We start from the raw sequence: 22,198 nt of genomic DNA, 5'->3' as shown, positions 1-22,198 counted from the left end.
TGCTCTCCCCCTCACATCATGTCACTGTGTGTTACCAGCCCAGAGATCTGACCAGTCTCCTCCCCACACTCTCTGGTGTATCTCATACATCAGCAGCCATCAGCCCCTATTATACTTCTGCTCTCCCCTCACATCATGTCACTCTGTTTTACCAGCCCAGAGATCTGACCAGTCTCCTCCCCACACTCTCTGGTGTATCTCATCCATCAGCAGCCATCAGCCCCTATTATACTCCTGCTCGTCCCTCACATCATGTCACTGTGTGTTACCAGCCCAGAGATCTGGCCAGTCTCCTCCCCACACTCTCTGGTGTATCTCATCCATCAGCCCCTATTATACTCCTGCTCTCCCCTCACATCATTTCACTGTGTGCTACCAGCCCAGAGATCTGACCAATCTCCTCTCCACACTCTCTGGTGTATCTCATACATCAGGAGCCATCAGCCCTTATTATACTCCTGCTCTCCCCTCACATCATGTCACTGTGTGTTACCAGCCCAGAGATCTGACCAGTCTCCTCCCCACTCTCTCTGGTATATCTCATCCATCAGCAGCCATCAGCCCCTATTATACTCCTGCTCTCCCCCTCACATCATGTCACTGTGTGTTACCAGCCCAGAGATCTGGCCAGTCTCCTCCCCACACTCTCTGGTGTATCTCATCCATCAGGAGCCATCAGCCCCTATTATACTCCTGCTCTCCCCTCACATCATTTCACTGTGTGCTACCAGCCCAGAGATCTGACCAATCTCCTCTCCACACTCTCTGGTGTATCTCATACATCAGGAGCCATCAGCCCTTATTATACTCCTGCTCTCCCCTCACATCATGTCACTCTGTTTTTCCAGCCCAGAGATCTGACCAGTCTCCTCCCCACTCTCTCTGGTGTATCTCATCCATCAGCAGCCATCAGCCCCTATTATACTCCTGCTCGTCCCTCACATCATGTCACTGTGTGTTACCAGCCCAGAGATCTGACCAGTCTCCTCCCCACTCTCTCTGGTGTATCTCATACATCAGCAGCCATCAGCCCCTATTATACTCCTGCTCTCCCCCTCACATCATGTCACTGTGTGTTACCAGCCCAGAGATCTGACCAGTCTTCTCTCCAGTCTCTCTGGTGTATCTCGTATATCAGGAGCCATCAGCCCCTATTATACTCCTGCTCTCCCCCTCACATCATGTCACTGTGTGTTACCATCCCAGAGATCTGACCAGTCTCCTCCCCACACTCTCTGGTGTATATCATACATCAGGAGCCATCAGCCCCTATTATACTTCTGCTCTCCCCTCACATCATGTCACTCTGTTTTACCAGCCCAGAGATCTGACCAGTCTCCTCCCCACACTCTCTGGTGTATCTCATACATCAGGAGCCATCAGCCCCTATTATACTCCTGCTCTCCCCCTCACATCATGTCACTGTGTGTTACCAGCCCAGAGACCTGACCAGTCTCCTCCTCACACACTCTGGTGTATCTCATACATCAGGAGCCATCAGCCCCTATTATACTCCTGCTCTCCCCCTCACATCATGTCACTGTGTGTTACCAGCCCAGAGTTCTGACCAGTCTCCTCCCCACACTCTCTGGTGTATCTCATACATCAGCAGCCATCAGCCCCTATTATACTCCTGCTCTCCTCCTCAAATTATGTCACTGTGTGTTACCAGCCCAGAGTTCTGACCAGTCTCCTCCCCACACTCTCTGGTGTATCTCATTCATCAGGAGACATCAGCCCCTATTATACTCCTGCTCCTCCCTCACATCATGTCACTGTGTGTTACCAGCCCAGAGATCTGACCAGTCTCCTCCCCACACACTCTGGTGTATCTCATACATCAGGAGCCATCAGCCCCTATTATACTCCTGCCTCCCCCTCACATCATGTCACTGTGTGTTACCAGCCCAGAGATCTGACCAGTCTCCTCCCCACACTCTCTGGTGTATCTCATCCATCAGGAGCCATCAGCCCCTATTATACTCCTGCTCTCCCCTCACATCATTTCACTGTGTGCTACCAGCCCAGAGATCTGACCAATCTCCTCTCCACACTCTCTGGTGTATCTCATACATCAGGAGCCATCAGCCCTTATTATACTCCTGCTCTCCCCTCACATCATGTCACTGTGTGTTACCAGCCCAGAGATCTGACCAGTCTCCTCCCCACTCTCTCTGGTGTATCTCATACATCAGCAGCCATCAGCCCCTATTATACTCCTGCTCTCCCCCTCACATCATGTCACTGTGTGTTACCAGCCCAGAGATCTGACCAGACTTCTCTCCAGTCTCTCTGGTGTATCTCATATATCAGGAGCCATCAGCCCCTATTATACTCCTGCTCTCCCCCTCACATCATGTCACTGTGTGTTACCATCCCAGAGATCTGACCAGTCTCCTCCCCACACTCTCTGGTGTATATCATACATCAGGAGCCATCAGCCCCTATTATACTTCTGCTCTCCCCTCACATCATGTCACTCTGTTTTACCAGCCCAGAGATCTGACCAGTCTCCTCCCCACACTCTCTGGTGTATCTCATCCATCAACAGCCATCAGCCCCTATTATACTCCTGCTCGTCCCTCACATCATGTCACTGTGTGTTACCAGCCCAGAGATCTGGCCAGTCTCCTCCCCACACTCTCTGGTGTATCTCATCCATCAGGAGCCATCAGCCCCTATTATACTCCTGCTCTCCCCCTCACATCATGTCACTGTGTGTTACCAGCCCAGAGATCTGACCAGTCTCCTCCCCACACTCTCTGGTGTATCTCATACATCAGCAGCCATCAGCCCCTATTATACTTCTGCTCTCCCCTCACATCATGTCACTCTGTTTTACCAGCCCAGAGATCTGACCAGTCTCCTCCCCACACTCTCTGGTGTATCTCATCCATCAGCAGCCATCAGCCCCTATTATACTCCTGCTCGTCCCTCACATCATGTCACTGTGTGTTACCAGCCCAGAGATCTGGCCAGTCTCCTCCCCACACTCTCTGGTGTATCTCATCCATCAGCCCCTATTATACTCCTGCTCTCCCCTCACATCATTTCACTGTGTGCTACCAGCCCAGAGATCTGACCAATCTCCTCTCCACACTCTCTGGTGTATCTCATACATCAGGAGCCATCAGCCCTTATTATACTCCTGCTCTCCCCTCACATCATGTCACTGTGTGTTACCAGCCCAGAGATCTGACCAGTCTCCTCCCCACTCTCTCTGGTATATCTCATACATCAGCAGCCATCAGCCCCTATTATACTCCTGCTCTCCCCCTCACATCATGTCACTGTGTGTTACCAGCCCAGAGATCTGACCAGTCTCCTCCCCACACTCTCTGGTGTATATCATACATCAGGAGCCATCAGCCCCTATTATACTTCTGCTCTCCCCTCACATCATGTCACTCTGTTTTTCCAGCCCAGAGATCTGACCAGTCTCCTCCCCACACTCTCTGGTGTATCTCATCCATCAGCAGCCATCAGCCCCTATTATACTCCTGCTCGTCCCTCACATCATGTCACTGTGTGTTACCAGCCCAGAGATCTGGCCAGTCTCCTCCCCACACTCTCTGGTGTATCTCATCCATCAGGAGCCATCAGCCCCTATTATACTCCTGCTCTCCCCTCACATCATTTCACTGTGTGCTACCAGCCCAGAGATCTGACCAATCTCCTCTCCACACTCTCTGGTGTATCTCATACATCAGGAGCCATCAGCCCTTATTATACTCCTGCTCTCCCCTCACATCATGTCACTCTGTTTTTCCAGCCCAGAGATCTGACCAGTCTCCTCCCCACTCTCTCTGGTGTATCTCATCCATCAGCAGCCATCAGCCCCTATTATACTCCTGCTCGTCCCTCACATCATGTCACTGTGTGTTACCAGCCCAGAGATCTGACCAGTCTCCTCCCCACTCTCTCTGGTGTATCTCATACATCAGCAGCCATCAGCCCCTATTATACTCCTGCTCTCCCCCTCACATCATGTCACTGTGTGTTACCAGCCCAGAGATCTGACCAGTCTTCTCTCCAGTCTCTCTGGTGTATCTCGTATATCAGGAGCCATCAGCCCCTATTATACTCCTGCTCTCCCCCTCACATCATGTCACTGTGTGTTACCATCCCAGAGATCTGACCAGTCTCCTCCCCACACTCTCTGGTGTATATCATACATCAGGAGCCATCAGCCCCTATTATACTTCTGCTCTCCCCTCACATCATGTCACTCTGTTTTACCAGCCCAGAGATCTGACCAGTCTCCTCCCCACACTCTCTGGTGTATCTCATACATCAGGAGCCATCAGCCCCTATTATACTCCTGCTCTCCCCCTCACATCATGTCACTGTGTGTTACCAGCCCAGAGACCTGACCAGTCTCCTCCTCACACACTCTGGTGTATCTCATACATCAGGAGCCATCAGCCCCTATTATACTCCTGCTCTCCCCCTCACATCATGTCACTGTGTGTTACCAGCCCAGAGTTCTGACCAGTCTCCTCCCCACTCTCTCTGGTGTATCTCATACATCAGGAGCCATCAGCCCCTATTATACTCCTGCTCTCCCCCTCACATCATGTCACCGTGTGTTACCAGCCCAGAGATCTGACCAGTCTCCTCCCCACACTCTCTGGTGTATCTCATACATCAGGAGCCATCAGCCCCTATTATACTCCTGCTCTCCCCCTCACATCATGTCACTGTATGTCACCATCCCAGAGATCTGACCAGTCTCCTCCCCACACTCTCTGGTGTATCTCATACATCAGCAGCCATCAGCCCCTATTATACTCCTGCTCTCCCCCTCACATCATGTCACTGTGTGTTACCAGCCCAGAGATCTGACCAGTCTTCTCCCCACTCTCTCTGGTGTATCTCATATATCAGGAGCCATCAGCCCCTATTATACTCCTGCTCTCCCCTCACATCATTTCACTGTGTGTTACCAGCCCAGAGATCTGACCAGTCTCCTCCCCACACTCTCTGGTGTATCTCATACATCAGGAGCCATCAGCACCTATTATACTCCTGCTCGTCCCTCACATCATGTCACTGTGTGTTACCAGCCCAGAGATCTGGCCAGTCTCCTCCCCACACTCTCTGGTGTATCTCATCCATCAGGAGCCATCAGCCCCTATTATACTCCTGCTCTCCCCCTCACATCATGTCACTGTGTGTTACCAGCCCAGAGATCTGACCAGTCTCCTCCCCACACTCTCTGGTGTATCTCATACATCAGGAGCCATCAGCTCCTATTATACTCCTGCTCTCCCCTCACATCATGTCACTGTGTGTTACCAGCCCAGAGATCTGACCAGTCTCCTCCCCACACTCTCTGGTGTATCTCATACATCAGGAGCCATCAGCACCTATTATACTCCTGCTCCTCCCTCACATCATGTCACTGTGTGTTACCAGCCCAGAGATCTGGCCAGTCTTCTCCCCACTCTCTCTGGTGTATCTCATATATCAGGAGCCATCGGCCCCTATTATACTCCTGCTCTCCCCCTCACATCATGTCACTGTGTGTTACCATCCCAGAGATCTGACCAGTCTCCTCCCCACACTCTCTGGTGTATATCATACATCAGGAGCCATCAGCCCCTATTATTCTGCTCTCCCCTCACATCATGTCACTGTGTTTTACCAGCCCAGAGATCTGACCAGTCTCCTCCCCACACTCTCTGGTGTATCTCGTACATCAGGAGCCATCAGCCCCTATTATACTCCTGCTCTCCCGCTCACATCATGTCACTGTGTGTTACCTGCCCAGAGACCTGACCAGTCTTCTCCCCACTCTCTGGTGTATCTCATACATCAGGAGCCATCAGCCCCTATTATACTCCTGCTCTCCCCTCACATCATTTCACTGTGTGTTACCAGCCCAGAGATCTGACCAATCTCCTCTCCACACTCTCTGGTGTATCTCATACATCAAGAGCCATCAGCCCCTATTATACTCCTGCTCTCCCCTCACATCATGTCACTGTGTGTTACCAGCCCAGAGATCTGACCAGTCTCCTCCCCACTCTCTCTGGTGTATCTCATACATCAGCAGCCATCAGCCCCTATTATACTCCTGCTCTCCCCCTCACATCATGTCACTGTGTGTTACCATCCCAGAGATCTGACCAGTCTCCTCCCCACACTCTCTGGTGTATCTCATATATCAGGAGCCATCAGCCCCTATTATACTCCTGCTCTCCCCCTCACATCATGTCACTGTGTGTTACCATCCCAGAGATCTGACCAGTCTCCTCCCCACACTCTCTGGTGTATATCATACATCAGGAGCCATCAGCCCCTATTATACTTCTGCTCTCCCCTCACATCATGTACTGTGTTTTACCAGCCCAGAGATCTGACCAGTCTCCTCCCCACACTCTCTGGTGTATCTCATACATCAGGAGCCATCAGCCCCTATTATACTCCTGCTCTCCCCCTCACATCATGTCACTGTGTGTTACCAGCCCAGAGTTCTGACCAGTCTCCTCCCCACTCTCTCTGGTGTATCTCATACATCAGGAGCCATCAGCCCCTATTATACTCCTGCTCTCCCCCTCACATCATGTCACTGTATGTCACCATCCCAGAGATCTGACCAGTCTCCTCCCCACACTCTCTGGTGTATCTCATACATCAGCAGCCATCAGCCGCTATTATACTCCTGCTCTCCCCCTCACATCATGTCACTGTGTGTTACCAGCCCAGAGATCTGACCAGTCTTCTCCCCACTCTCTCTGGTGTATCTCATATATCAGGAGCCATCAGCCCCTATTATACTCCTGCTCTCCCCCTCACATCATGTCACTGTGTGTTACCAGCCCAGAGATCTGACCAGTCTCCTCCCCACACTCTCTGGTGTATCTCATACATCAGGAGCCATCAGCACCTATTATACTCCTGCTCCTCCCTCACATCATGTCACTGTGTGTTACCAGCCCAGAGATCTGACCAGTCTCCTCCCCACACTCTCTGGTGTATCTCATACATCAGGAGACATCAGCCCCTATTATACTTCTGCTCTCCCCTTCACATCATGTCACTGTGTGTTACCAGCCCTGAGATCTGACCAGTCTCCTCCCCACACTCTCTGGTGTATCTCATACATCAGGAGCCATCAGCCCCTATTATACTCCTGCTCTCCCCTCACATCATGTCACTGTGTGTTACCAGCCCAGAGATCTGAAAAGTCTCCTCCCCACACTCTCTGGTGTATCTCATACATCAGGAGCCATCAGCCCCTATTATACTCCTGCTCTCCCCCTCACATCATGTCACTGTGTGTTACCAGCCCAGAGACCTGACCAGTCTCCTCCTCACACACTCTGGTGTATCTCATACATCAGGAGCCATCAGCCCCTATTATACTCCTGCTCTCCCCCTCACATCATGTCACTGTGTTACCAGCCCAGAGTTCTGACCAGTCTCCTCCCCACTCTCTCTGGTGTATCTCATACATCAGGAGCCATCAGCCCCTATTATACTCCTGCTCTCCCCCTCACATCATGTCACCGTGTGTTACCAGCCCAGAGATCTGACCAGTCTCCTCCCCACACTCTCTGGTGTATCTCATACATCAGGAGCCATCAGCCCCTATTATACTCCTGCTCTCCCCCTCACATCATGTCACTGTATGTCACCATCCCAGAGATCTGACCAGTCTCCTCCCCACACTCTCTGGTGTATCTCATACATCAGCAGCCATCAGCCCCTATTATACTCCTGCTCTCCCCCTCACATCATGTCACTGTGTGTTACCAGCCCAGAGATCTGACCAGTCTTCTCCCCACTCTCTCTGGTGTATCTCATATATCAGGAGCCATCAGCCCCTATTATACTCCTGCTCTCCCCTCACATCATGTCACTGTGTGTTACCAGCCCAGAGATCTGACCAGTCTCCTCCCCACACTCTCTGGTGTATCTCATACATCAGGAGCCATCAGCACCTATTATACTCCTGCTCCTCCCTCACATCATGTCACTGTGTGTTACCAGCCCAGAGATCTGGCCAGTCTTCTCCCCACTCTCTCTGGTGTATCTCATATATCAGGAGCCATCGGCCCCTATTATACTCCTGCTCTCCCCCTCACATCATGTCACTGTGTGTTACCATCCCAGAGATCTGACCAGTCTCCTCCCCACACTCTCTGGTGTATATCATACATCAGGAGCCATCAGCCCCTATTATTCTGCTCTCCCCTCACATCATGTCACTGTGTTTTACCAGCCCAGAGATCTGACCAGTCTCCTCCCCACACTCTCTGGTGTATCTCGTACATCAGGAGCCATCAGCCCCTATTATACTCCTGCTCTCCCGCTCACATCATGTCACTGTGTGTTACCTGCCCAGAGACCTGACCAGTCTTCTCCCCACTCTCTGGTGTATCTCATACATCAGGAGCCATCAGCCCCTATTATACTCCTGCTCTCCCCTCACATCATTTCACTGTGTGTTACCAGCCCAGAGATCTGACCAATCTCCTCTCCACACTCTCTGGTGTATCTCATACATCAAGAGCCATCAGCCCCTATTATACTCCTGCTCTCCCCTCACATCATGTCACTGTGTGTTACCAGCCCAGAGATCTGACCAGTCTCCTCCCCACTCTCTCTGGTGTATCTCATACATCAGCAGCCATCAGCCCCTATTATACTCCTGCTCTCCCCCTCACATCATGTCACTGTGTGTTACCATCCCAGAGATCTGACCAGTCTCCTCCCCACACTCTCTGGTGTATCTCATATATCAGGAGCCATCAGCCCCTATTATACTCCTGCTCTCCCCCTCACATCATGTCACTGTGTGTTACCATCCCAGAGATCTGACCAGTCTCCTCCCCACACTCTCTGGTGTATATCATACATCAGGAGCCATCAGCCCCTATTATACTTCTGCTCTCCCCTCACATCATGTACTGTGTTTTACCAGCCCAGAGATCTGACCAGTCTCCTCCCCACACTCTCTGGTGTATCTCATACATCAGGAGCCATCAGCCCCTATTATACTCCTGCTCTCCCCCTCACATCATGTCACTGTGTGTTACCAGCCCAGAGTTCTGACCAGTCTCCTCCCCACTCTCTCTGGTGTATCTCATACATCAGGAGCCATCAGCCCCTATTATACTCCTGCTCTCCCCCTCACATCATGTCACTGTATGTCACCATCCCAGAGATCTGACCAGTCTCCTCCCCACACTCTCTGGTGTATCTCATACATCAGCAGCCATCAGCCGCTATTATACTCCTGCTCTCCCCCTCACATCATGTCACTGTGTGTTACCAGCCCAGAGATCTGACCAGTCTTCTCCCCACTCTCTCTGGTGTATCTCATATATCAGGAGCCATCAGCCCCTATTATACTCCTGCTCTCCCCCTCACATCATGTCACTGTGTGTTACCAGCCCAGAGATCTGACCAGTCTCCTCCCCACACTCTCTGGTGTATCTCATACATCAGGAGCCATCAGCACCTATTATACTCCTGCTCCTCCCTCACATCATGTCACTGTGTGTTACCAGCCCAGAGATCTGACCAGTCTCCTCCCCACACTCTCTGGTGTATCTCATACATCAGGAGACATCAGCCCCTATTATACTTCTGCTCTCCCCTTCACATCATGTCACTGTGTGTTACCAGCCCTGAGATCTGACCAGTCTCCTCCCCACACTCTCTGGTGTATCTCATACATCAGGAGCCATCAGCCCCTATTATACTCCTGCTCTCCCCTCACATCATGTCACTGTGTGTTACCAGCCCAGAGATCTGAAAAGTCTCCTCCCCACACTCTCTGGTGTATCTCATACATCAGGAGCCATCAGCCCCTATTATACTCCTGCTCTCCCCCTCACATCATGTCACTGTGTGTTACCAGCCCAGAGACCTGACCAGTCTCCTCCTCACACACTCTGGTGTATCTCATACATCAGGAGCCATCAGCCCCTATTATACTCCTGCTCTCCCCCTCACATCATGTCACTGTGTGTTACCAGCCCAGAGTTCTGACCAGTCTCCTCCCCACTCTCTCTGGTGTATCTCATACATCAGGAGCCATCAGCCCCTATTATACTCCTGCTCTCCCCCTCACATCATGTCACCGTGTGTTACCAGCCCAGAGATCTGACCAGTCTCCTCCCCACACTCTCTGGTGTATCTCATACATCAGGAGCCATCAGCCCCTATTATACTCCTGCTCTCCCCCTCACATCATGTCACTGTATGTCACCATCCCAGAGATCTGACCAGTCTCCTCCCCACACTCTCTGGTGTATCTCATACATCAGCAGCCATCAGCCCCTATTATACTCCTGCTCTCCCCCTCACATCATGTCACTGTGTGTTACCAGCCCAGAGATCTGACCAGTCTTCTCCCCACTCTCTCTGGTGTATCTCATATATCAGGAGCCATCAGCCCCTATTATACTCCTGCTCTCCCCTCACATCATTTCACTGTGTGTTACCAGCCCAGAGATCTGACCAGTCTCCTCCCCACACTCTCTGGTGTATCTCATACATCAGGAGCCATCAGCACCTATTATACTCCTGCTCGTCCCTCACATCATGTCACTGTGTGTTACCAGCCCAGAGATCTGGCCAGTCTCCTCCCCACACTCTCTGGTGTATCTCATCCATCAGGAGCCATCAGCCCCTATTATACTCCTGCTCTCCCCCTCACATCATGTCACTGTGTGTTACCAGCCCAGAGATCTGACCAGTCTCCTCCCCACACTCTCTGGTGTATCTCATACATCAGGAGCCATCAGCTCCTATTATACTCCTGCTCTCCCCTCACATCATGTCACTGTGTGTTACCAGCCCAGAGATCTGACCAGTCTCCTCCCCACACTCTCTGGTGTATCTCATACATCAGGAGCCATCAGCACCTATTATACTCCTGCTCCTCCCTCACATCATGTCACTGTGTGTTACCAGCCCAGAGATCTGGCCAGTCTTCTCCCCACTCTCTCTGGTGTATCTCATATATCAGGAGCCATCGGCCCCTATTATACTCCTGCTCTCCCCCTCACATCATGTCACTGTGTGTTACCATCCCAGAGATCTGACCAGTCTCCTCCCCACACTCTCTGGTGTATATCATACATCAGGAGCCATCAGCCCCTATTATTCTGCTCTCCCCTCACATCATGTCACTGTGTTTTACCAGCCCAGAGATCTGACCAGTCTCCTCCCCACACTCTCTGGTGTATCTCGTACATCAGGAGCCATCAGCCCCTATTATACTCCTGCTCTCCCGCTCACATCATGTCACTGTGTGTTACCTGCCCAGAGACCTGACCAGTCTTCTCCCCACTCTCTGGTGTATCTCATACATCAGGAGCCATCAGCCCCTATTATACTCCTGCTCTCCCCTCACATCATTTCACTGTGTGTTACCAGCCCAGAGATCTGACCAATCTCCTCTCCACACTCTCTGGTGTATCTCATACATCAAGAGCCATCAGCCCCTATTATACTCCTGCTCTCCCCTCACATCATGTCACTGTGTGTTACCAGCCCAGAGATCTGACCAGTCTCCTCCCCACTCTCTCTGGTGTATCTCATACATCAGCAGCCATCAGCCCCTATTATACTCCTGCTCTCCCCCTCACATCATGTCACTGTGTGTTACCATCCCAGAGATCTGACCAGTCTCCTCCCCACACTCTCTGGTGTATCTCATATATCAGGAGCCATCAGCCCCTATTATACTCCTGCTCTCCCCCTCACATCATGTCACTGTGTGTTACCATCCCAGAGATCTGACCAGTCTCCTCCCCACACTCTCTGGTGTATATCATACATCAGGAGCCATCAGCCCCTATTATACTTCTGCTCTCCCCTCACATCATGTACTGTGTTTTACCAGCCCAGAGATCTGACCAGTCTCCTCCCCACACTCTCTGGTGTATCTCATACATCAGGAGCCATCAGCCCCTATTATACTCCTGCTCTCCCCCTCACATCATGTCACTGTGTGTTACCAGCCCAGAGTTCTGACCAGTCTCCTCCCCACTCTCTCTGGTGTATCTCATACATCAGGAGCCATCAGCCCCTATTATACTCCTGCTCTCCCCCTCACATCATGTCACTGTATGTCACCATCCCAGAGATCTGACCAGTCTCCTCCCCACACTCTCTGGTGTATCTCATACATCAGCAGCCATCAGCCGCTATTATACTCCTGCTCTCCCCCTCACATCATGTCACTGTGTGTTACCAGCCCAGAGATCTGACCAGTCTTCTCCCCACTCTCTCTGGTGTATCTCATATATCAGGAGCCATCAGCCCCTATTATACTCCTGCTCTCCCCCTCACATCATGTCACTGTGTGTTACCAGCCCAGAGATCTGACCAGTCTCCTCCCCACACTCTCTGGTGTATCTCATACATCAGGAGCCATCAGCACCTATTATACTCCTGCTCCTCCCTCACATCATGTCACTGTGTGTTACCAGCCCAGAGATCTGACCAGTCTCCTCCCCACACTCTCTGGTGTATCTCATACATCAGGAGACATCAGCCCCTATTATACTTCTGCTCTCCCCTTCACATCATGTCACTGTGTGTTACCAGCCCTGAGATCTGACCAGTCTCCTCCCCACACTCTCTGGTGTATCTCATACATCAGGAGCCATCAGCCCCTATTATACTCCTGCTCTCCCCTCACATCATGTCACTGTGTGTTACCAGCCCAGAGATCTGAAAAGTCTCCTCCCCACACTCTCTGGTGTATCTCATACATCAGGAGCCATCAGCCCCTATTATACTCCTGCTCTCCCCCTCACATCATGTCACTGTGTGTTACCAGCCCAGAGACCTGACCAGTCTCCTCCTCACACACTCTGGTGTATCTCATACATCAGGAGCCATCAGCCCCTATTATACTCCTGCTCTCCCCCTCACATCATGTCACTGTGTGTTACCAGCCCAGAGTTCTGACCAGTCTCCTCCCCACTCTCTCTGGTGTATCTCATACATCAGGAGCCATCAGCCCCTATTATACTCCTGCTCTCCCCCTCACATCATGTCACCGTGTGTTACCAGCCCAGAGATCTGACCAGTCTCCTCCCCACACTCTCTGGTGTATCTCATACATCAGGAGCCATCAGCCCCTATTATACTCCTGCTCTCCCCCTCACATCATGTCACTGTATGTCACCATCCCAGAGATCTGACCAGTCTCCTCCCCACACTCTCTGGTGTATCTCATACATCAGCAGCCATCAGCCCCTATTATACTCCTGCTCTCCCCCTCACATCATGTCACTGTGTGTTACCAGCCCAGAGATCTGACCAGTCTTCTCCCCACTCTCTCTGGTGTATCTCATATATCAGGAGCCATCAGCCCCTATTATACTCCTGCTCTCCCCTCACATCATTTCACTGTGTGTTACCAGCCCAGAGATCTGACCAGTCTCCTCCCCACACTCTCTGGTGTATCTCATACATCAGGAGCCATCAGCACCTATTATACTCCTGCTCGTCCCTCACATCATGTCACTGTGTGTTACCAGCCCAGAGATCTGGCCAGTCTCCTCCCCACACTCTCTGGTGTATCTCATCCATCAGGAGCCATCAGCCCCTATTATACTCCTGCTCTCCCCCTCACATCATGTCACTGTGTGTTACCAGCCCAGAGATCTGACCAGTCTCCTCCCCACACTCTCTGGTGTATCTCATACATCAGGAGCCATCAGCTCCTATTATACTCCTGCTCTCCCCTCACATCATGTCACTGTGTGTTACCAGCCCAGAGATCTGACCAGTCTCCTCCCCACACTCTCTGGTGTATCTCATACATCAGCAGCCATCAGCCCCTATTATACTCCTGCTCTCCCCCTCACATCATGTCACTGTGTGTTACCAGCCCAGAGATCTGACCAGTCTTCTCCCCACTCTCTCTGGTGTATCTCATATATCAGGAGCCATCAGCCCCTATTATACTCCTGCTCTCCCCTCACATCATTTCACTGTGTGTTACCAGCCCAGAGATCTGACCAGTCTCCTCCCCACACTCTCTGGTGTATCTCATACATCAGGAGCCATCAGCACCTATTATACTCCTGCTCGTCCCTCACATCATGTCACTGTGTGTTACCAGCCCAGAGATCTGACCAGTCTCCTCCCCACTCTCTCTGGTGTATCTCATACATCAGCAGCCATCAGCCCCTATTATACTCCTGCTCTCCCCCTCACATCATGTCACTGTGTGTTACCAGCCCAGAGATCTGACCAGTCTTCTCTCCAGTCTCTCTGGTGTATCTCGTATATCAGGAGCCATCAGCCCCTATTATACTCCTGCTCTCCCCCTCACATCATGTCACTGTGTGTTACCATCCCAGAGATCTGACCAGTCTCCTCCCCACACTCTCTGGTGTATATCATACATCAGGAGCCATCAGCCCCTATTATACTTCTGCTCTCCCCTCACATCATGTCACTCTGTTTTACCAGCCCAGAGATCTGACCAGTCTCCTCCCCACACTCTCTGGTGTATCTCATACATCAGGAGCCATCAGCCCCTATTATACTCCTGCTCTCCCCCTCACATCATGTCACTGTGTGTTACCAGCCCAGAGACCTGACCAGTCTCCTCCTCACACACTCTGGTGTATCTCATACATCAGGAGCCATCAGCCCCTATTATACTCCTGCTCTCCCCCTCACATCATGTCACTGTGTGTTACCAGCCCAGAGTTCTGACCAGTCTCCTCCCCACTCTCTCTGGTGTATCTCATACATCAGGAGCCATCAGCCCCTATTATACTCCTGCTCTCCCCCTCACATCATGTCACCGTGTGTTACCAGCCCAGAGATCTGACCAGTCTCCTCCCCACACTCTCTGGTGTATCTCATACATCAGGAGCCATCAGCCCCTATTATACTCCTGCTCTCCCCCTCACATCATGTCACTGTATGTCACCATCCCAGAGATCTGACCAGTCTCCTCCCCACACTCTCTGGTGTATCTCATACATCAGCAGCCATCAGCCCCTATTATACTCCTGCTCTCCCCCTCACATCATGTCACTGTGTGTTACCAGCCCAGAGATCTGACCAGTCTTCTCCCCACTCTCTCTGGTGTATCTCATATATCAGGAGCCATCAGCCCCTATTATACTCCTGCTCTCCCCTCACATCATTTCACTGTGTGTTACCAGCCCAGAGATCTGACCAGTCTCCTCCCCACACTCTCTGGTGTATCTCATACATCAGGAGCCATCAGCACCTATTATACTCCTGCTCGTCCCTCACATCATGTCACTGTGTGTTACCAGCCCAGAGATCTGGCCAGTCTCCTCCCCACACTCTCTGGTGTATCTCATCCATCAGGAGCCATCAGCCCCTATTATACTCCTGCTCTCCCCCTCACATCATGTCACTGTGTGTTACCAGCCCAGAGATCTGACCAGTCTCCTCCCCACACTCTCTGGTGTATCTCATACATCAGGAGCCATCAGCTCCTATTATACTCCTGCTCTCCCCTCACATCATGTCACTGTGTGTTACCAGCCCAGAGATCTGACCAGTCTCCTCCCCACACTCTCTGGTGTATCTCATACATCAGGAGCCATCAGCACCTATTATACTCCTGCTCCTCCCTCACATCATGTCACTGTGTGTTACCAGCCCAGAGATCTGGCCAGTCTTCTCCCCACTCTCTCTGGTGTATCTCATATATCAGGAGCCATCGGCCCCTATTATACTCCTGCTCTCCCCCTCACATCATGTCACTGTGTGTTACCATCCCAGAGATCTGACCAGTCTCCTCCCCACACTCTCTGGTGTATATCATACATCAGGAGCCATCAGCCCCTATTATTCTGCTCTCCCCTCACATCATGTCACTGTGTTTTACCAGCCCAGAGATCTGACCAGTCTCCTCCCCACACTCTCTGGTGTATCTCGTACATCAGGAGCCATCAGCCCCTATTATACTCCTGCTCTCCCGCTCACATCATGTCACTGTGTGTTACCTGCCCAGAGACCTGACCAGTCTTCTCCCCACTCTCTGGTGTATCTCATACATCAGGAGCCATCAGCCCCTATTATACTCCTGCTCTCCCCTCACATCATTTCACTGTGTGTTACCAGCCCAGAGATCTGACCAATCTCCTGTCCACACTCTCTGGTGTATCTCATACATCAAGAGCCATCAGCCCCTATTATACTCCTGCTCTCCCCTCACATCATGTCACTGTGTGTTACCAGCCCAGAGATCTGACCAGTCTCCTCCCCACTCTCTCTGGTGTATCTCATACATCAGCAGCCATCAGCCCCTATTATACTCCTGCTCTCCCCCTCACATCATGTCACTGTGTGTTACCATCCCAGAGATCTGACCAGTCTCCTCCCCACACTCTCTGGTGTATCTCATATATCAGGAGCCATCAGCCCCTATTATACTCCTGCTCTCCCCCTCACATCATGTCACTGTGTGTTACCATCCCAGAGATCTGACCAGTCTCCTCCCCACACTCTCTGGTGTATATCATACATCAGGAGCCATCAGCCCCTATTATACTTCTGCTCTCCCCTCACATCATGTACTGTGTTTTACCAGCCCAGAGATCTGACCAGTCTCCTCCCCACACTCTCTGGTGTATCTCATACATCAGGAGCCATCAGCCCCTATTATACTCCTGCTCTCCCCCTCACATCATGTCACTGTGTGTTACCAGCCCAGAGTTCTGACCAGTCTCCTCCCCACTCTCTCTGGTGTATCTCATACATCAGGAGCCATCAGCCCCTATTATACTCCTGCTCTCCCCCTCACATCATGTCACTGTATGTCACCATCCCAGAGATCTGACCAGTCTCCTCCCCACACTCTCTGGTGTATCTCATACATCAGCAGCCATCAGCCGCTATTATACTCCTGCTCTCCCCCTCACATCATGTCACTGTGTGTTACCAGCCCAGAGATCTGACCAGTCTTCTCCCCACTCTCTCTGGTGTATCTCATATATCAGGAGCCATCAGCCCCTATTATACTCCTGCTCTCCCCCTCACATCATGTCACTGTGTGTTACCAGCCCAGAGATCTGACCAGTCTCCTCCCCACACTCTCTGGTGTATCTCATACATCAGGAGCCATCAGCACCTATTATACTCCTGCTCCTCCCTCACATCATGTCACTGTGTGTTACCAGCCCAGAGATCTGACCAGTCTCCTCCCCACACTCTCTGGTGTATCTCATACATCAGGAGACATCAGCCCCTATTATACTTCTGCTCTCCCCTTCACATCATGTCACTGTGTGTTACCAGCCCTGAGATCTGACCAGTCTCCTCCCCACACTCTCTGGTGTATCTCATACATCAGGAGCCATCAGCCCCTATTATACTCCTGCTCTCCCCTCACATCATGTCACTGTGTGTTACCAGCCCAGAGATCTGAAAAGTCTCCTCCCCACACTCTCTGGTGTATCTCATACATCAGGAGCCATCAGCCTCTATTATACTCCTGCTCTCCCCCTCACATCATGTCACTGTGTGTTACCAGCCCAGAGATCTGACCAGTCTCCTCCCCACACTCTCTGGTGTATCTCATACATCAGGATCCATCAGCACCTATTATACTCCTGCTCCTCCCTCACATCATGTCACTGTGTGTTACCAGCCCAGAGTTCTGACCAGTCTCCTCCCCACTCTCTCTGGTGTATCTCATACATCAGCAGCCATCAGCCCCTATTATACTCCTGCTCTCCCCCTCACATCATGTCACTGTGTGTTACCAGCCCAGAGATCTGACCAGTCTTCTCCCCACACTCTCTGGTGTATCTCATATATCAGGAGCCATCAGCCCCTATTATACTCCTGCTCTCCCCCTCACATCATGTCACTGTGTGTTACCATCCCAGAGATCTGACCAGTCTCCTCCCCACACTCTCTGGTGTATCTCATACATCAGGAGACATCATCCCCTATTATACTCCTGCTCTCCCCCTCACATCATGTCACTGTGTGTTACCAGCCCAGAGACCTGACCAGTCTCCTCCCCACACACTCTGGTGTATCTCATACATCAGGAGCCATCAGCCCCTATTATACTCCTGCTCTCCCCCTCCAAGATGAGGCCGTACCAATGACCTATGCAGTGGCATTATTACTTCTTTCTTTCTGCTGCTGATTCCTCTCCCAATGCAGCCAAGCATCTGACTAGCCTTCCTCATTGCTTTGTTACATTGCTTACCTGCCTTTAAGTCATCTGAAATAGTGAATCCTAGATCCCTTTCCTCCTCAGTAGTTTTCAGTATAGCGCCATTAATACTATATTTAGCCTTTGGATTTTTGAGACCCAAGTGCATGATTTTGCATTTGTCACCTCTAGTAATCCCACATGAGCGTCCATGTCACCTCTAGTAATCCCACATGAGCGTTCAGTGTTGATCAAGCTCCAGTCTAAGCATCCTAGCTTTTTTGTTTTTTAATAAACATAAAAGCAATGATTTCAGGTAAAAAATGTCAGTTATAGAATTATATATTGTGTCCTGTAACACCCTGGGTCTTGTCTACTCATTTTATGTATTAATGTATTTTATTTCCAGCAGATGGACACACAAGCAAGAACATCTCAGAAGGACATCTAATGTTATCCCTGGATTCTGAAATAACCGATAACGACAGTAGACAGGATTCTCCAGGAGCTAACCCCATTACCCCAATTATACATCCAGCTCTATCAGCTGATCCCTCTGATCCTGGGAAATGTTCTCCTGATCACTCTGATATTGGTGCATCTGTTACAGCTCTGACAGAAGATACAGTGTTTCCGTGTTCTATAGATGCCAAATGTTTTACACAGAACACAAAGCTTATTACCCAACATCCAGCTAAAGCAGGTGAGAGGCCATTTCCATGTTCTGAGTGTGGGAAATGTTTTACATATAAATCAAATCTTGTTACACATAAGAGAACTCACACAGGTGAGAAGCCATATTCCTGTTCTGAGTGTAGGAGATGTTTTGCAAAAAAATCACATCTTGTTATACATCAGAGAAGTCACACAGGTGAGATGCCATTTTCCTGTTCTGAGTGTGGGAAATGTTTTGCAACAAAATCACATCTTGTTTTACATCAGAGAAGTCACACAGGTGAGAAGTCGTATTCCTGTTCTGAGTGTGGGAAATGTTTTGCACAGAAATCAAATCTTGTTATACATCAGAGAAGTCACACAGGTGAGAAGTCGTATTCCTGTTCTGAGTGTGGGAAATGTTTTGCACAGAAATCAAATCTTGTTATACATCAGAGAAGTCACACAGGTGAGAGGCCGTATTCCTGTTCTGAGTGTGGGAAATGTTTTGCACAGAAATCAAATCTTGTTATACATCAGAGAAGTCACACAGGTGAGAAGCCGTTTTCCTGTTCTGCGTGTAAGAAATGTTTTGCACGGAAATCAGATCTTGTTACACATCAGAGAAGTCACACAGGTGAGAGGCCGTATTCCTGTTCTGAGTGTGGGAAATGTTTTGCACAGAAATCAAATCTTGTTACACATCAGAGAAGTCACACAGGTGAGAAGCCGTTTTCCTGTTCTGAGTGTGGGAAATGTTTTGCATGGAAATCACAACTTGTTACACATCAGCGATTTCACAGATGAGAAGCCATTTTCATGCTGTGAGAGAAATAAATCCGCTCTTGTTGAACATATTAGACATTACCAAAGTACAGAACCATTTCAATCTTCTGGAGTATAATTATCACTGTCGTGCAATGTTCCTCAAGGGTGAATCCGATCTCTTATGCTTTATAAAATATACATGCTACCACTGGGTGATATAATCAGACGTCATGGCCTGGTCTACCACTGCTATGCTGATGACCTGCTTTTTGCTCCATGTACTGAGAACCTAATACCAATAAATGGTTGTCTAGCTGAGCACCAGGGGTGGATGATGCCAGTTGGCTATGACTCAGTCTTTGTGAAACATAATAGAAGCTCACCAACAAAGGACAAGACTACAGCTTTACCAACCATCTGGATTTATGCTTTGGTGTTCAGAATTGCAAAATACTGAACATGTGCTGAATCTTTGTGTTGTCCTGGTATGTGGCTGACACAGACATCAGGTATCTGCCACATACAAATCCTCATTCTTCCATCTGTGGACCATAGCCAGAATCAAGCACTTGATTCCCTCAGAAGTTCATAGACTACTGCAATGCCATCTACCTGGGTCACCCAGCAAAAGAATTACAGAGCTTGCAGCTAGTACAGAATGCAGCAGCCAAGCTGTTACCTAACCAGCTCATTCCTGCCACATAACACCCATTCTCTATTCCCTTCACCGGCTGCCTGTAAGATGACAAATCTATTTCATAATTGGCTAACTGACCTTCCCAGCCCAATATTACATGGTCCAAGGTACTAGAAGCAGCTTCTGCCTCCTTACTGCCCTGCTTGCTGGCTTCTACAGATGGACTGTTACCAGCAGTACCAAGAGTCTCCTGTCATTCATTTAAGGGTTGAACTTTTAGCTTTGCAGCCCTGACCATGGAACGTACTGCCTTGCACAGTCCAAGAGGCCTCCACTCTAGAGACCTTCACAAGCAGACTGATGACTGTTACTCACGCTTTTCATTAATGTTCCTCTATTTACTTCCTAAATAATACATCCCAAATGCTTAGGTCTTTTTTCTGCTGTTTATTTTGTATCTTGTGCTTTATGTAAATGTGAGTGTCTAATACCAGTTTCCACAATCTGTATTGCTGCATGACAATATGGCGGCCATTGGAACGTGTTTTCACTTCTTCTAGTTTGCCTAACTTGTTGCAGACACTCATCTTGATAAGGAGTGCTGAGTGTTTTCTGATACAAGATCCTATCTATATATACCCTGTACATTACCATGTGCATTAGAGTCACCCGGGTTCCATCTGCGGTGGTTTGTTGTATGTTACATCTATATGGTGCGGATACTCCCCTGTATTTCATAATAAAAGCTTTTGTTTGCATGTAATTATTGCATTAAATCTTTTGTTTTTTATTCTGTTTTATATTCCCGTCTGAGTAATTACGCCATAATGTCTAATCTCGGAGTGGACCCCAGAAGATGTAAAGAAACCATGTAAGTGTTCCATCATTCTGTTTCGTGTAAGCATACAGGTAAGTGATGGCACGGTGGTCACTGACCGTCACCTTCAGGTGGTATAATGGAAGTGGGACTATCTGGGCTTATTCTAGTCTACTGCAGAAATAAAAAAAATCAGCCTTTATCCTGCTTAAAAAAATTACAAAGCCCATAAATCAAGCTTGGTCGGACAAGACAAGTCACATTAATGGTGGCACATCATATAGGCTGAGGACCCATGTTTCTGGGATATATGGCATAACTCCCTCTTCACCCACAAAAACCTTCCCTTCACCATTCACAATGTCCACCATTGCCCCTTCAGAAGGGACACAACTTTCCTTTGCTTTTCCACCTCCTCCTTCACAGAGCCCAGGACCACCTCCATGACCATTTCATGTTTATCTGGAAGCCAGGCATCTGGGAGGTTCATGGCCTGAGATGACCACAGAACCACCAGGTAGTGGGCAAGAAGAATCCACAGCCTCCTGAGGAACTGGAGAGTCCAAGGATCCACCCCACATGAGGCAGAGAAGGGTCAACCACAGGGACTGGCTCACCTATTTCCTTCCTAAAAGCTGCTCTTTACCCAGTTTGGTACCTGTGGGATCCCACTCCAATTTCCCTTGAGAGTCCCTACCCTCACTAATCCCTTCTGAACCTACTAGTTCCTTCACCTTCCAACCACTCCTCATTTTTAAGCTTTTCACCACCTGCTGTGTGAGTACCATCCAACCACTCCTCCTCTCCTTGACTCATTGGTGTAGCAACCCCCTTCCCCCACCCCACCACACTGCTACACTGCAGTTAAGCTGTGAGACTTGCTGCTAGCAGTACTCACTACTCAGCACACACACACTCACATCATGATTACACAGCTGTGCCAGAGACACTGTCTCACTGACAAATAAATAATAAATAAATAAAATAAAGGAATAAGGGACAATAAACAAATAAAAACAAATATATATAAATAAATGGATAGGATAAGGATAAATTTAGTACAAATACAGGGACTCAACAATAAAATGCAGTAATGGACAAAGGAAGACAATCAGTTATACAACACAGTGGGAAAAGCTAATATGGAAAGTTAATACTTATCTGCTCCACTGATCTCTGC

The 22,198-nt window shown here is 49.7% G+C and overlaps 1 protein-coding gene across 1 annotated transcript in view; it reads left to right on the top strand.

Moving 5' to 3' along the window:
- Positions 1 to 22,198, top strand: part of LOC134983483 (zinc finger protein 271-like) — a 175,552-nt gene that overhangs the window by 78,580 nt on the left and 74,774 nt on the right. The window contains exon 7 of the mRNA XM_063949152.1: positions 18,552 to 19,517. Coding sequence (XP_063805222.1) covers positions 18,552 to 19,517 — 966 coding nt within the window. The remainder of the gene's footprint in view (positions 1 to 18,551; positions 19,518 to 22,198) is intronic.

The sequence above is a fragment of the Pseudophryne corroboree genome (genome assembly GCF_028390025.1).
Source record: "Pseudophryne corroboree isolate aPseCor3 chromosome 3 unlocalized genomic scaffold, aPseCor3.hap2 SUPER_3_unloc_16, whole genome shotgun sequence".
Lineage (NCBI taxonomy): Eukaryota > Metazoa > Chordata > Amphibia > Anura > Myobatrachidae > Pseudophryne > Pseudophryne corroboree.
Note: the sequence above shows the minus strand (reverse complement) of the source record. Positions and strands in the feature narration are given on the sequence as shown.